Below are 17,429 nucleotides of genomic sequence, written 5' to 3'. Positions count from 1 at the left end.
GGATGTGAGTGAAGGTTGGTAACTCATTTCATTTCATGTTTATCTTTTTGTGTACAATATATTGTGGTGGAGGCTGAATGAATAAAACATAAACAAGGTATATTGTGCACAGAAACAGTCTGAATTAAAGTAGGTTCTGGTATAACAATCCATTCATTTTCAAACCAATTCTTCAAATCACACGGTTTTCCCTCAGATTAGTCAATTTGCTTTTCATAGAGAAATTAAAAAGCAATCGTAAAACGTGACATTCACAGATTAATTTAATCTTTGGTGCACTCACGAACAGTATATGGTTTTCATTATTCAAAAGAATGTGAATCCTGGAAAATACAGTAATCTCAAATATGTGCGTGTGCGCACGTGTACACACACACACACCATGAATACAGCTAAGATTAGCATTTGGAATGTTGACATACATTAGAAATACTGGAAATTCCTTACTAACCTATAGGCAATAATTGGTTCTTTTCTGAAGATATATTGTGACCTTGACTGTGTGTCTCAAAGAGACTAACTTAGAGACTAATATATAGTATTAGTTGTAGGAATCGTTATTTTTGTTGATTCCATGATTATTACTATCCAGTTTGAACTTTGGAAAAATCAACACAAAACTGTTTCTTCCTCTGGGCTTCCTAGTGCCTCCTGTCTTTCAAACTGAAAGCTTTTTTGGGAAGGAATGCCTTTATTTTATCTCATTTAGAAAACAGCCCTAACTAAGGAATCATTACCAAGTGTCCATATAATAGAGTAGTTGCAAATAACAGCATTGTCGGAAGTAACAGGAATGGCGCCACATCATCTGTTGGAAGGATGGTGCGGATCTCAGCAGCAGAAAATTTGTAGTTGGAGGAATTAGATGATTGTACAGTTAAGAGTTTTCTCTGTGTTCCCCCTCTCCTTCATATTGTCATGTTGGCGTCTAGTGTTAGTCAAAAAGTCTGAGAGGAAGTGAGATGTTTGGAATTCTTGGGTACTAAGGAAATGGTTTGCTGATAGCCATAGCTATATGAAAACTCAAATACATTAGATGTTGAAAAAGTATTTACCCTTTTATTTTTGGTGGTTTGAACATTTTGATATAAATTGGTACAATAAACACTATCTTGTGTAGATTATAGTTGAGGGAAGCAAAGCAAATTTTGTACTAGCTGTACTAACAAATCATCAAATGCTAGGGTTCAACAATCCAAATTAGATAGGGTATCTATCTGAGAGTTTCTAATAATGCCCATTGCTGCAGAATCTAAGTGTGGTCTTTCACCTCCAAATATTTCAGAAATACAGGGAGATTATACTACTTGTACCGTTAATAAACGTCCCAGTAAACCTTTTTTTTTTTTTTTTTTCTTTTTTCTTTTTTTAACACCAGATATCTGAACTTCACTTTAGTGCATGTAGGTAACGGTATTTCTATAGAAAAGATTTATAAATAAATAAATAAATTTGCAAACTTGGCATCATTTTAGGGAAAGGAACAAGAAGGAAATGTTCTTGGAACGTTTTGTAGTGTCAAGATGCTGAGTGGTTATGTGATAAAGAAATGTTCTTGGCATCTAAAGATTTTAGAGGGACAAGACTTAGGGGGAAAGTGCAATGTATAGTCCATAGTCTCCTAGTTACAGTCCTATACTTTCGCTGCCTTGTATATTTGTGCCAAGTACAGTGAAATTTTGACAATCAAAGCTTTCCAGAAAAGACGCATCTTTATATCACGTGCAGGCTATATATTGGTTTTGAAATGTGTTTTAGCACAAAGAATGAGTGGAGAAATTCAGCCTTTAGAAATAGAGTATTCAGACTTCACTTCAAATGACCTATGAGGACGATCCATTGCTTTGATTAGGTGTCATCCCTTTGCATTTGGGCATAAGAAGTATAAAACACACATGGAAACTTATTTAAATTTCCAGATCATACAATGTTATAATGTTTTGTGGTTTGCTGTTTTCATTGATACAGATATAATTAAACTACTTGTCATTCTAGGCCAAAAAAGTCAGTATTAAATGAAAGTAATCAAATATTAAATAACTGAGTTCTAAATAATAAATATTAGGACACGTTCAAAGTTTTCAAAGAAAAAGTGTATTCATGCTGGGCAAAAGCTCATAAATGTATGATTCACAAATGTGCATCAGTTTCTTTATATACTAGTTTATTCCGATTACTGCATTGCTCCAATTTCTTGCCAGTAGACTAATAAACTAGAGTAACACAGTAGTGAACAGGCCCAAGCAGTATAATAGTCAGCAATAGAAACTGAGCTATTTAGAAATCTGGAAAGCAGGAATATCAAATTAAAAGATATAATACAGTGATATTTCTCTAATATACCTATCAGGTATGTTTGGCTCTCACTGAATTGGACTAATAATTATGTTATCAGAAAAAATAAGCGAGTTTTGTTGCTCTACTGGTTCATTTTTCTTTCCACGAAGCAATCTTCTCTTTATCACAAAATACCAAAATACTTTGCTTGATGTTTTTTCTGCATTACATTGTTAACTTTCTTGGTATGTCTACCCTGCACACTTCTTCCAGTGGTGTGCAGAGTACATACTTGGCTAGCCCCGCAGCTTGGGTATAAATAGCAGTGTAGACGGTGAGACATTGTTTAGGTGAGTAAAGACTTGCCTGATTCCTGTGGGTATGCACCCAGGTATAAACCTTACATGGCTCCCCCATCACAGTGTAGTGTCCTGCTGCCTCCCCCGGCCTTTCGCTGACACATGTGGCTTGCACGCAGCTTGCTTTTCACTGTGGCTTGTAGCTAGACATACCATATCCACCACAGATACTTGTATGCAGTGTAGATGTAACCTGTGTAATGCTGCTAACTTTAAGAAAGAAAATTATATCAACAACACTGTAATGTAAACATTTTTAGCCTAAGTATTTTCTAACATGCCACTATTTTAACAGATGTATATATCTTGCTGTTTTGATATATTATACTGAAATCTGACTCTTTGTCATTTAGTATAGAGAAGTTTTTCTGTTACAGTAATCAGTGTGTGCTTTCTGGACTCATCCTTTACACTAGACACACTCTAATGGGAACATCAGCAAAAACTCTCCTTCACCTTCAGCTAACCAGCATTCCTACCTCCCCTGCTATCAGACATGAACATGGCCACAGTGATCCATACATCTGTGAGCACCATAGTCTTTTGTTGCGAGCACGCAGTATTTAGGAGTGACTCCACAGATAAGAGATCTCCCCTGGTGAAAAGGCTGTCTTCTAACAAATGCATGTCAACAGGAGCATTGTCATACATGGTTCAATGCACTGGCTTCCCACTGAACATCAAATCAAGTTTAAAGTCCTCAGGCACTATTGAGTTCTTGTCAGGGCACAAGGAAAAAAAGACCTATGATTTTGTCCTTCACAGAGTAAGAGAGAGAAAAATAAGAATAGGAAGTTAGTAAGCTCTCTCCTGAGTAGAGGAATTGCCTAGTTCTTCAACTTTCTCTAACAGAGAACACTGATTTACATAATTTTGTAAAGATATCACAAAGAGTGTGATGTGGATAGAACAGTTTCACAACATCTAGGAATAAAAGAAATATGCTTGAGTAGCATGTAAGCCATTTGAAGCAAGGCTTTCATATATTAACTCTTCCTTTCTCACAGTTATAGATAATAGGTGTGATTCTGTGCTAGCACAAAACTCGCAGTCCAAGAGAAGCAGAGGGGCTAGGGTGGCTTTAAGCCATTTTTGAGCCTTTCTGATCTTGGGCTGCTCAAGAGACGTTAGAGGCTCCTGGCACAACTTGGACAGCATTGGGATTGCCCTATGAGCAGCAGTGCAGTGCAGTCCAGAATCTCCACAATGCTGCAGCGCCGCCCCCGATATGCCCCTCACACCTTCTGGCACACATGTTATTCCCGGGCTTGCAAGGGGATCCTTGGAACGCAGTCTAGGAAGGCCTTATAGTTGTTTCCCATAATGCCTGTGCCAGCAGTACCCTCCCTCGGCGGGAGATTTTAGTCTCTTTGCACCACTCTGTCACATAATGACTACAAGAACAGTGGCTAATATGCTGCATACTACTATGTTAATTTTTGGCATGTAACCCATGTTACCATAGTTTTATAATTTGAAAAGTCTCCTTCCAGTAAAAATGTTCTATTTTTAGTGGTATATTAAGCATCATTGCCAACACTGGAACATTTTCTAGCAATAATTCTCAAAATAAAGCTGAGATTCTGGAGTTAGCTTAGAGGGCTGTAGGTATTCTGGTGACTTATAGAATATTTTAATATAAATATCCTGATGCAGGGCTCTGGGTCCGGGATTTGGTTAAACATCCAGAAGTCGGGGGGGGGGGGGTGTGATCATTTGAATCCATGAAGATACTTCTACAAGGCCCCAGAGCCCTTCATCCTCCCCTAACACCTGCTTACTTTAGTCCTTACAAGCTTTCCCTACCTGCAAATAGTTATCTTGTTGGGGAAGAAACTTAGTGGCTTGCTACCAACTGTGGTGTGGTTAGTGGGAGCACGGCAGGCCTGGTGTCTTCAAGGGACATCTTTTTATGGTCTATCATCAGACATTTCTCACTGCTGTCTCCATTTTCTCTCCCCCATTTCTCTACTCCCCTCCCCTCCAAATTAAGTTTCAGTTCTCTTCCTCATCCCTAGACTCTCTGCCCCCTGAATATAATGGTATCCTTCCCCCAAGTCCTGGGGGGCAGGGATAGGCTATCTGTTGATGTAGCACATGTTCTGGGGTTGAGCTCAGATTGCTCTGCTGCCATGTCTTGGGGTGTGGCCTGATGTGAGAGATGGAGAAGGGCAGAATGAGTGTTGATTTTTGTTCTATGTGTTCTGTGCATTGGTCGATATGATTTCTGTAGCATTTAAAAAAAATGTATATCATATACCTGGAGACTGTGACTTCGAGTGATTTTCAGAAATTAAAAAATAAGTTTGCCTGATATTGTTTGGTCAAATGTATATAATGTAAACTGCTAGCATACTATGCAAAAAACCTGACACTCCTAGACGTCTAGTTTTCAGAAATTCTGTGGCACTTAGTTTATATCAGTTGTCATATCTAGCCTCTTTTTAAACTTCCTTGTCCCTGAAATCTCACTAGATTGATGTGTCTAAAACTCAAGGTTAAATATATGTAGATTTGCAAAAGCTAATTTTGAATTAACCAAACATTCTAGTGTCTGCATACCACTTCTGCTAGGAAAACTGAACTTTTGTATTTTATCTTCAAGGGAAATACATGCAGATGATGAACATTCTGAAACCAATTGCATTTGATGTGATTCACTTCATGTCCCAGCTGTTTGATTACTATCTGTATGCAGTGTATACGTTTTTTGGCCGAAATGACACGGTAGGTAGAAATTATTATTCCTTTCAGAGCACGTTAGTGTATGTGGTAAAAGACTTCTGCATCGAGAAGACAACTGAGTGTATGATCTCACAGAAGGGGCAGCGGCAATAGACTGGGGTTGGATGCATGAATGAGAACAGGCCAGTAAGAACAACTAGAAAGAGAAATGGCCTTAAAAGTATTATCATCACAAGGAGTGTTGATCATTTTATATTTCTCTGTCTGGAGGAGAAGAGGGAGGATGCTGGGTGCACAAGAAGGGTGAGACTGTTCCAGATAGAGAAGTTTGCACAGAAAAAGGCACGCGGTCATGAATGGCAAAAGGAAACAACGTAAACATTAAAGATTAAAGGGGAGTGGGAACAACATGGTATGCATGGGCAGATCTTGTGCTCCTCTATCTAACGTAGTCTAATAATGAAATCCATTTCTGTTCACATTTGATATATAATTTGAGTGTCTTTTAGTTTAAGAAGCAAATACACATCCACAGTGTCTGTAAATAACTACATCAACTCTTGACAGATTGTCATAGAACAGTATATATGAAACCTGTATTTTTTAAAAAATGAAAACAATAATTCCATGAACAATAACGGCTCAAAATCGCTATATGCTGGCAAATAGTTGGAGTCACAAATTCTCAACAGCTTGTTCTAAATAGTTTTGAGCTGTTCTCTTTGGTAGGAGAAGTATATTTGGGATTTGTTTGTGTATGGAGGATGGGTGGTAAATATTTTTTAAAATTAATTGATTTTCTTTGGCTTAATCAACTGTTTTGATATTCTTTTATTGTGTTACATGTACTTTTTGCACCTCCTGTTTTGTGTTTTAAAGCCTGTACAGAGTTCTTCACTTCCCACATCTAGCAGGGAACAGTACAGTGCTAGGCAGGTAAACATTATAGCAGATGGGTAAAATTGTGTTGTTACTGTAATGTGCCTAATTGTTGTTTGTTAAACTATTTTTCCTATAAATTTAAAAAACCCTCTTGTAATGCTGCCATAATGTCCTAACCCTCATGTAGTTTTTTTTTTACAATTCTTTAAGGAGTAGAGATGGGTAGTGGTATGTGATTTAGTCTAGAGACAGTCATTCTTGTTAAAATACATGCCAGTGTGGTTTTTATTAGAAGTAAGCTGATATGACCTCTTTGAGTGGCCTAAATTCATTGTGAATCTTGTGTCTACACTTTGTTTCAGTTAGAGCACATATCTGAATGACTAGGAAGGCAAAATGCACATGCAATGAATTAGTCAGAGAAACTGGTGTTTAAACTCTCACAACAGTGAGCTGACTCTAGATACATTATCTCCAGTCATTTGTAATTTTCATAACTCAGAGTTTTTCTATTATTATTAATTATATATATTATGGGAAAGTCATCTCATGTGCTGAGCATCTTGCAGAATACCATTTCAAATCCCATTTTTCATACTTTTTTCTTTCATCGCATGCACATTAAATCTTTTTCCTCACCTTTCTGTAAAATCATGGCAGAACCTGATGCACTAGAACCTCAGTAATGACTTGTGAATTAATGAATTTTACTAAGTAACGATTAAGTGAACACACACAGGCATACATCCCAAAATAAACTGTTAATGCATTTTGCTAGTTATAGATTAGTTTTAATTGATAGTAATGTAGATAGTATAACAGCACTAAACTATAGCAGTAAATGTAGTGTGTATTTCGTAAAATTTATGTGCCTGGGTCTTACTCAAGCCTGTTGACTTCAGTGAGTGTCTTCAGCATTTGTTCTATTGAAATCTTTGTCAGAACCTTAGTAAACATCTGCTGTTAAATTATTACCGAGGGTTGGGGAGAAACCAATCATTTTTGTGCAGACAAATAGGCTTAGGGAAGTGCTGATTAGCAAAGTTTGACTATAATTCCCTTGTTACTCTGCTTTTTTCCATTGCTTGACAATTACTAGGTCATTAGTAATTTGTGGAAATAATGTATCCACTGTCTGACATACATGGTTTGTAAAAATTCCCATGAAGCCGCAGGCCATGTGCAAAACAATTGAATACTGATATAATATGCTCTACCTGATGAATTCACCATGGTCCTATCCTTGATGACTGCTCATCTCATGTTCCCTATAGAAGTACATATATACAGATCTCTGGATATTTTTTCCCTTTGATTCACAACTGGTCAGCCCTTGCATAGAAATCCAATAGTCTTTTGAAGGGAAAAAAGGCAGAGACTTTAATACATCATAACATTTTTGTTCATAGAGATTTATTTAAAATTGCACTCACCTTTCTTTGTCTGAATTTGTTGATGTACCTACTATTTCAACTGATAAGTTGTCAGTCTTTTCAAAACCATCTAAAATCAATAAGTTCTTAATTTGTCAAGAAGCTTACAGTACAATTTGGAAGAAAAGGGATAAGCAAAATATTTAGTATGTACTAGGGAAATTCTGCTGCTGGACAAAGTTTTTAAAAGTGAACAAAGGAAAACATGTTTGCCTCCCTTTCTTTGTGGTAGCATCATTTTTTTTTTTTTAAAGAGAAAACAAACTGTTTTCTTTCTGCTTGCTTGTTTTTACCTTAGATATGTGAATAATATCAAGTCTTGACTGCTCTGTTCTTGTTTGGGGACCCTGGAACTGGAACCAGAGCTTTCTCAGTCCTCTCTTAGAGGAGAACTGTGGTGAATCTCTCAAAGAAGTCTTTTCTCCCAATTGGCAGTTAAGCAGATGTTTAACAAAAACACAGGAAGAATATTAGTCTTCGATTTATCTCATTTGTCTTGTTCTTCCACCCTCCAGCAACATCAAGAAAGCTAAGATTTGATATTTCTAAAGTAAAAATCAAGCAGAAAAACATTTTATTTATTTATTTTTTAAATGGAGGCTGCCGCTATTCACCACGAAGAAGCAGTAAAGGGTGAGAACACTCTTGCTATATAATCTTCTTTAAAATTCAGTGTAGGTGGTAAATGAGTAAAATTTGTGTAAAAATTATTTTGATTTGTGGAAACCACTTGAACATTGCTGATCATTTCTCACCCAGATGCAGTCTGGGAAAAGTTTTATAGTACTGAATCCAACACAGTGGACAGCAGTGTCTAAACATTGTTCAGAATTTTTTTTTCTGGTGTGAAACACATACCAGTACCATATCTTGGTACTTCTAGATCATGTGGACCCTGGATATAAATGTATGTTTTCTAGTTTTTCCATCTCCATTGTAGATTCATCTGATTGAGCTGTTCTGTTTGGTAATATGTGTTTCTTCTGGAGTGAAAATTAGAAAATAAGTAGCTGTTAATCTAAACATGTTGGGCCAGATCCTCAGCTGGAGCAAATATTGTAGTTACATTGAAGTTAGTGAAGCTATACTGACTTAGACCAACAGAGGATCTGATCCATAGAACTTTGGGCCCTGTGCAGAGCATGAAGATGACACATTTCCTAGCTTGATCATAATAAATGTTCAGTAATAAAAATGACTTTCATAAAGATTGATGGAAAATAATTATACAACTCAAAGTTGATATTAAACAAATTATTATGGAAGATAATGTAGTTTGTGAAAAGTTAATAAACATGATCATTCTACATTGTGACGTATTAATTTCTCAGCCAGCATAGTATGATGTGCCATTGTATGAGGTCTCTCTCTCTCTTTTTGGTCTGTGGGAACAAAAAGTCATCGTTTCCTGTGCGTGCAGAGTCATTTTATAGCATAGAGTCATTTTAAAACAATCCAAGAGAATATTCTGGCAAGTATCCCCCTGACAAAGTAGATAATCATTTGTCAGTATGAATTGTATATGGTCATCTTTGTGAACTGAGCACAGTTCATTCTTTACATCAGTGTAATGTTGGGTGCAGTGATCTTTTGCATGTTTCTTCTTTTCATTTTGGTTTTGTTGCAGTTATATGCTGAAACTATACGCAAGTATATTGTATTGAACAAACTGTGAACTTTTTTTTGGTTATGTTAGTCACTAAACTAAAACACAAAATTTGTCCTTTCCTATGTTTTTTAGAATATTGTTGGTTTTTTGTTTTATTTTCAGTTTGAATCAACAGGACTGGGTCTTAGTAGTAGCAGGCTGCGCACTACGCTAAACAGGATACAGGAGAGCCTGATTGATCTGGTAAGAAACTGGAATTTGTTAATGTTTGTTGAAATAAAGGAGGCATATTGTAAAAATATGGCAATTAGTATATAATATGGTTCATTAATTTTACCTTTTCCCCACACTCTGTGTTTATGATGAGAATATTGTAATAGATTTCCTGCAGTTGTATGTGGGTTTTTTGTTCAAAATCACTTTGCATGTATCTACAAAACTAGTATGAAACTCCCAGATTCTTCCCTAAATTAATTATGCTTCAGTAATAACTTTGAATATTTGTTACCATTAATACTTGTGCTTAAAGCTCAAATTCTTCTTGTTTAAGTCTAATGAAATTGGAGAAACAACGAGGAGTCCTTGTGGCACCTTAGAGACTAACACATTTATTTGGGCATAAGCTTTCGTGGGCTAGAACCCACTTCATCAGATGCATGGAGTGGAAAATACAGTAGCAGGTATAAATACACAGCATATGAAAAGATGTGAGTTGCCATACCAAGTGGGAGGTCAGTCCAACGAGACAATTCAATTAACAGTAGGATACCAAGGGAGGAAAAATCACTTTTGTAGTGGTAATAAGTGTGGCCCATTTCAAACAGTTGACACCTTCATGCATCGAGGGGTGAAATTTTGGAACAGCCTTCCGAGGGAAACGGTGGGGGCGAAAGACCTCTCTGGCTTCAAGATTAGGCTTGATAAGTTTATGGAGGGAATGGTTTGATGGGATAACGTGATTTTAGTCAATTAAGCATTAACATGCCATCGCAGGTAAAATGAGGGTCCGGCTGTAGAATCTTGCCTGTATGCTCGGGGTTCTGCTGATCGCCATATTTGGGGTCGGGAAGGAATTTTCCTCCAGGGTAGATTGGCAGAGGCCCTGGAGGTTTTTCGCCTTCCTCCGCAGCATAGGGCAGGGGTCGCAGGCTGGAGGATTCTGTTGTGGGTGGGTCAGCTTTTGTGGCCTGCATCATGCGGGAGGTCAGACTAGATGACCATATTGGTCCCTTCTGACCTTAAAGTCTATGAGTCTATGAGTCATCTGATGAAGTGGGCTCTAGCCCACGAAAGCTTATGCCCAAATAAATTTGTTAGTTTCTAAGGTGCCACAAGGACTCCTCGTTGTTTTTGCTGATACAGACTAACACTGCTACCACTCTGAAACCTGAAATTGGAGAATGGAGGCTCTGATGTTTTTAAACTGATACCCAGCATCCTACTTACAAAGTTCATTGCTAAAAGTCCTATAGAAGAATAGCAAGATCATGGTTTGTTGTAGAATTTACCTACAACAAAAGGAGACTGAGAGATGGTAATGACATGGTAAGTAATTTATTAAATCACTCAAATGGTAATTTATCCTGTCTAAATTTTACTTTAAACTGATTGTTTGCTTTAATCCCCATCACCATTTCTAATGCACTTACTGTTCTAAGAGGCCTTTACATAAATTAATGGCAAGCTTTCTAAATTTTCACACATTTAAATCCCTGAGAAAAGTATGTATATCTGTGATAGCAGTTTAACAGATGTTTTTCAGTGGTATAACTTTTAAATGACAGCTTAGTCTTGAGGAAAAAAGGATGATATATAATTCATTTCTCACAACGTACATATAGTCACTTTTCCTGCCATACATGTTACAACATAGACACCATGAGTCATTTTAACAGTTGTTTTTCATGAAAAAGGGTAAATAAATACCATATTTGCATTCGACTGGCAGTAGATTACACTTTGTAGTACTCTGAGGGCGTAGCAAATATGAGAACTTTTGCCTTTAGGTGATTAAATGTTAGGGTTGTGCAATGCAACTGGAGAGCAAAAAGCATATAGAAATGTAGCAAAGGAGTGAAGAATCGTGCTTTTAGTATTTCTTTCCTTCTACTTACTTTGAAATGTAAACACTTGAGGCACGACACTGAAATAATTTCCTACAACCTCTGTCTTAAATGGTTTGTATGGTAATATACCCCAAAATTCAGTTTTACTATTTTGTAAAGCCACAGTTTTCCAGAGACACACACAACCTCACTGCATATTCAGCAGTGGGGTACATTGTCTGGCTAGCTGGAAAAGGTGTGTGGCCTTTAAGAGCTAGAGAGCCAGGGAGTGACTTTCTGCTGTAGTGGCAGACCAGGTAAGTGTGGGGATGCTGATCCATCCCCCTGCTGGTGACTAGAACAGAGTGGGGACTATATAGGTCCATGCCAGTGCAGGGAAAGCCCTTTTTTTACCTGGGCCAAGCAGAGCAACTCTCACTCTCCCACCCATGGAAGCAGTGAAATACTGGGTTTGGTCAGGATCCGCTGCAGGCACTGCGCTAGTTGCTTCTTTCTTCGGGCGCTGAGAAGGAATTTTTCCCTCACCGTCAGATAGGCCAAGGTTAAGTGGGGTGGGTCACCTTTCCTGGAGCAAGTTCATGGGGTTTAGTTGGGCAAACATGAAATGGGAGTTAGGCTGTGATGTCCCAACTCATTGTGTAAACATGGGTCAGATGCCCAGTGCAGGTACTCCATAGGAAGGGATACAGTGATTAGATAAAGTGGATTGGTAAAGGATTTAAAGGAGGTATTATTTAAAAGAGTGGAAATGGGGGAGGGGTATTTTGGGGCTCCTATGACTGGTTCAGCATAGAGCCATCCCATCCCTCCTTTAACCCCCCCCCCCCAACCCTCATTCAAGGGGGGAGGATGGTGAGGTCCCGCAGGTTCTCTGGGGACCAGGATGGATAAGGGGGACGGCTGACAGAAGCCCCTAGGTATATATTGAAATGATTATGGAATTACCTGCACTGTATACTTTTATCTGCCCAGTACTCCCAGACATTTAAGAACAATGGGAGATAGATGTCCAATTGTCATTGACTTTCATTAGGAGTGGGGCATCTAGGTGCCTTTTGTGCCTTTGAAACCCCCTCCGTATGTTGTTAGAGACACAACTAAGTGACTAAGGCCCTAAATCACTGTTTTATGAGAGTGTTTAAAAAGCAATATTTATATGGTACCCATGGTGGCTTTTTGCTCATCTGCTGCTGAACGAGTAGAGGGAGCACAATTTAACTCAGGGGTCGGCAACCTTTCAGAAGCGGTGTGCCGAGTCTTCATTTATTCACTCTAATTTAAGGTTTTGCGTGCCGGTAATACATTTTAACGTTTTTAGAAAGTCTCTTTCCATAAGTCTATATTATATAACTAAACTATTGTATGTAAAGTAAACAAGGTTTTCAAAATGTTTAAGAAGCATCATTTAAAATTAAATTAAAATGCTGATCTTACGCCAGCAGCCTGCTCAACTCACTGCCAGCCTGGGGTTCTGTTCACCTAGGCCAGCAGCAGGCTGATCAGGGCCTGCGGCCGGGACCCCAGACCTGGGGGGGGAGGGTGTTTCAGGGGTCAGGGCAGAGGGCTGGGGAGGGGGTTCAGGGCAGAAGGCTGGGGTGTGTGTGGGGGGGGTTCAGAGATCAGGGCAGAGGGCTGGGGGGTGCAGGGCAGAGGGCTGGGTGTGTGGAGGGTTCAAGGGTCAGGTCAGAGGGCTGAGGGTGTGGGAGGGTGCAGGGCAGAGGGCTGGGCGGTGTGGGAGGGTGCAGGGCAGAGGGCTGGGCGGTGGGGGGGGGGTTCAGGGCAGAGGGATGGGGCTGTGGGGGTGCAGGGCAGAAGGCTGGGTGTGTGTTGGGGTGGGGGGGTCAGGGCAGAGAGCGGGGGGTGGGGGGGTGCAGGGCAGAAGGCTGGGTGTGTGTTGGGGTGGGGGGGTCAGGGCAGAAGGCTGAGTGTGTGTGGGGGTTCACGGCAGACAGCTGGGGGCATGGGGGGTGCAGAGCAGAAGGCTGAGTGTGGGGGGTGTTCAGGGCAGAGGGGTGGGGGGTGCAGGGCAGAAGGCTGGGGTGCTAGGCTCGTGGGGGTGCTCCCAGCCCCCTGCCCTGAGCGGCTCACGGCAGGGGGCTGGAAGGGATATGCCCTGTTGTTCTCTTTACATACTTTCTGAAAATATTCTTGCTTACATTTCCTTCTATTTGTCTTTTAGTGGAATCTTAGGGTTTGAATCTGGTTCTTATTAGGCTCTTCACATGTTGGGAATTCTGTCCTTTACGTTGTCTTCCATTCAAAGTAACATTATTAGTGGTTGTCATTTCTGCCAGGAAGGTGATTGCAGCCCCTGATGGCAGATCCTTCAAAGACTGATTTTTCATAAAGAAAGCCATATTCCATCCTTATCCTAGTTTTTTGATAATGGTTGTGTCAGATTTCCATCTTAAACTAGAACTTTGTATTTTCCTAAATTCTCAGCTTCCTGTGAAGGCTGGGCTCTGTTGTCTGGATGTCAGGAACCTTGAGCTATTTAGACAGGTCTAAGCCATCTGGAAAGTCATATAGGCTGAATATGGCCTTTGTTTCCCCCTTGGACTTCCCCAATCTTTGCTCCAAGGCTCAAGTAAGGCCTGTTTACTAACTACTTATGACCAGGCTGAGGAGTGAACATCTGGAAGATTTAGGGCCCCTTCATTAAAGTAAGAGTTGCCTCAATAGCTTTCCTTTGGACCACATCAGCTTCTGAAATTCATAAGCTACCTGTTTGGAGTTCAGTTAATACTTTCATGAAGCATTACCTCCTTGACTGGCAGTCTAGGTCAGATGCTTGTGCAGGGTAATAGTACTTAAATCTTTATTCAGTTAAGTCCTCCTGCAGCTGTGTACTACTTGCAAATCTTCTTCAATGGGAATCTGCAGTGGTAGTTTCATGACGGTGGCAGGAAGGTTACCTACAAATAATTGAAGTTCTCCATGTGCATGTGTGGATTCATGCTGAACCTCCCTACTTTCCCATTTCTTCAGACATCCTAAGCTACCAGGTGCGTCCCTTGAGTGGTGTTTGAGGGAACCCTATACTTAATATGGGCTGCTCCAAATATATTGAATGAAGAGCCAGGGACCTATGATTGTGAGTCATGTGAACTATCTGTCCACGTAAAAAAAGTGACAATTATGGAAAAAACCCTGATAAGAGTCTCTGTCAGCCTTTCAGAATCATTACGTCAACTTCAAATGAGTCCAAATGGAAGTATGAAGCGGCTTAACCAAACTCATGAGGAAGTTCATCACCTGAAACAAGATCCTAACAGCTAAAGCTAAAACTAGAATTGGATGCTGGAATATGAGAACTGTCTCTCTCACTGGGAAACTGAATAATGTAATTTGAGAAATGACTCAGTTCAATATTATCATTCTTGGAGTGAGCTAAATGAGATGGACGATTCTATTCATATAATATCAGAGTACTCTATTCAGGAAGGCAAGATGATACTCCATATAGAGGGAGTTGGAGTACTCCTCAGCAAAAAGGCAACACAAGTTCTACAGGAATGGAAACCAGTCGACTCCCAAATTATGCTAATATAACTATCATCTAGTGTTATGTACCTACTAATGGCTGTGATGAACAAGTAAAGGATGCATTCTACAGCAAGTTGCAAGATGTACTTGTGATGCTGGTAAACCATGTGCCAGCTGTTGCCAAGGCTATAGGTGTCTGCTGAGCACTGACAGATTCATAGGTGGAAACCAGACCAGTTCACCTGTATGTTAATATTGTTCAAGATAAGTGTTAGACTTGTAAAGATGTGTTTAGACTATAAAATTCTTATAAGTTGCTGCATGCATTAATCTTACTTGCAATGTCTATATCCCATGCTATAAGGTAATATGTAGGTTTTGCTTTATAATTGTAAGAATGCCTGATCTGAACTTGTGAACCTAGACAGCAAGAGTGGTAATCAAAAAGGACTATCAAAACTGAATGCGCTACAATAGGACAAAAACTCAGTTTATTGCCCTATCTGCCTATGAAGAACGTGTGTTCAGGAGCTCTTGTCCCATCAGTTTGAACTCTGGGGGAAGAGCATATAAAGATGCTCACAAGAAGAAATAGTTATCTCTTTGGTTTTTGGACTCTTACAAGGGCTGGAGCTAAGAAACAAAAACAGAGATCCCCAGGGTCAACCTGGATTTTCCCTAAAAGACATTCAGGGGACAGATTACTACATCTGTCACCTTTTGGAACCATACACTGTAACACATTTGTGCTTATATGTTGCCTGTTTTAACCTGTAAAAGACTCTCCTTTCTTTTTCCTAATTAATAAATCCTTAGTTTACTATAGGATTGGTAACCAGCGATGTCTTTGGTGTGAGATTTAAGGTACAGATTGACCTCGGGTAAGTGACTGGTCTCTTGGGACTGAAAGCAACCTGAATATTTTGTAATTTTTTTGGTGTAAGTGATGATTTATCACTAAGTCTAGTTTGCCTGGGTGCCCAAGGGGAATGTCTGTGACTCCATGGTAAGAGTGTTACAGTGATCCGAGAGTTCACATTTGTTACTGGGTTGATGAAATGTAATTATAGTATGTTCTATCAGTTTGGGGTGTCTGCCCTGCTTTTAGACAGTGTGCCGTAAGGTTGGCACTCACTGTCATAAACCACTGCACACGGCATGACAGTACTAAATCAGGTGCATGCTTATGATGTCATTCTGTTTATGGATGATGTGAATGCACAAGTTCATAATGACAACCTTGGCTACGAGCATTTCATGGTTAAACGCGGAATTGGGGGGTGAGCAGATTGTGGTGAAAGATTTACTAAATTGTGTCGTATGTATAACTTGTGCATGCAGGGGGTAAAACACTTTTTTCCCTTCTCGGAAGAAAAAAAACTAACATGGCAATCAAATGATGGAAATTACTGAGTAACAATTGGGTCACATTGCCATCAGCAGCTGGTGGAGAAGATCAGTGCTGATTACACAGTCTCCTACAATTGCTGATACAGAAAGTGACCACTATCATGTCAGAACAGTTAGGATAAAGCTTTTAAAAAAACAAACAAACAAACAAACAAAAACTATAAGAAAAGAGAGATGGTATTTGATGTGAAGAAACTGTCTGACCTCGGAATGAGTGAGGATTTTAAAATCCAGCTCTCAAATGGATTCCAAGAACTACAAGTAATGAATGATTATATAGAATAACAAAGGGCTCACTTCAGATATGTCCACTGGGAAGCTCCCAAAATTTCACTTGGACCAAGATGATCAAGGAAAGAAGAGAGGATACAGCCAAGCACGTGGAAGTTGATTCAAGAAAGAAAAGCCTTAAAAATGAGGCACGCATAGTTCAATGATGCTGCAACGGGAACATGTAGAAAAAAAATAAAGAAGTATCAGAAAGAATGGCTTGACAAAAAAGTGAGAGAAGATGAAAAAACATCAGTCAGAGGCAATTCCCGGGTGTGTAAGCAATTATCATCATGGTTCCAGAGTCACAATGGTATTGTAAAAGCAAAAGATGGAAGATTGTTAGCAATGGAAGCAGAACAGAAGGAACAGTGGTGAGAAGATTTTAATGAAGTACTCAACCAGCCAGAGCCAACCATTCCAATTGATAGGTACAAAGAAGAAGGTGAAGAATTAAAGATCTTACTGGTAGAAATGTCAGAAGCAGAAATAGAAGAAACAATCAGCTTAAAAAAACAGCAAAGTACCTGGTCAAGATAAGATCACTGCTGAAATCTTTAAAACTGAAAGAGGTTGTACATGAAATACGTACACTCTCATATACTTTGTAATATAGTTTGCAAGAAAGAATTCTAACCAGAGAAGTGGAAGAAAGCTGTGATCTGTAAATTACCAAAAAAAACCCACCCCACTGGTGTGCAACCATTGGTGAGGTATAACACTACTTTCCATTCCCAGAAAAGTGTTCTGTAGTGTACTATTGAACAGACTCAAGCTGGTCATAGAAGAAAAACTGTGTACTGAGCAAGCAGGCTTTAGACGGAAAAGATCATATATAAATCACATCTTTACCCTCTTTCAATCCGAGAAGATTAATCTTGAACTATAGATTTCACCAAACCTATTGATTTGTATTTATAGTTGCTGTGAAAGATGTGTTAAAGGCTAGGAT

The 17,429-nt window shown here is 39.3% G+C and overlaps 1 protein-coding gene across 3 annotated transcripts in view; it reads left to right on the top strand.

The window, feature by feature from the left end:
- VPS50 (VPS50 subunit of EARP/GARPII complex) overlaps positions 1-17,429 on the top strand; it is a 178,557-nt gene that overhangs the window by 127,593 nt on the left and 33,535 nt on the right. Inside the window, exons 21-23 of one of the 3 annotated variants that reach the window (XM_065398181.1) lie at positions 5,242-5,363; positions 6,210-6,257; positions 9,408-9,488. In XM_065398181.1, coding sequence (XP_065254253.1) covers positions 5,242-5,363; positions 6,210-6,257; positions 9,408-9,488 — 251 coding nt within the window. Of the gene's footprint in view, positions 1-5,241; positions 5,364-6,200; positions 6,258-9,407; positions 9,489-17,429 lie in introns of all 3 variants that reach the window. The other 2 variants (XM_065398180.1, XM_065398182.1) reach the window with 2 other exon arrangements.

The sequence above is a fragment of the Emys orbicularis genome, chromosome 2 (genome assembly GCF_028017835.1).
Source record: "Emys orbicularis isolate rEmyOrb1 chromosome 2, rEmyOrb1.hap1, whole genome shotgun sequence".
Lineage (NCBI taxonomy): Eukaryota > Metazoa > Chordata > Testudines > Emydidae > Emys > Emys orbicularis.
This window is presented reverse-complemented; position numbering and strand designations above follow the sequence as displayed.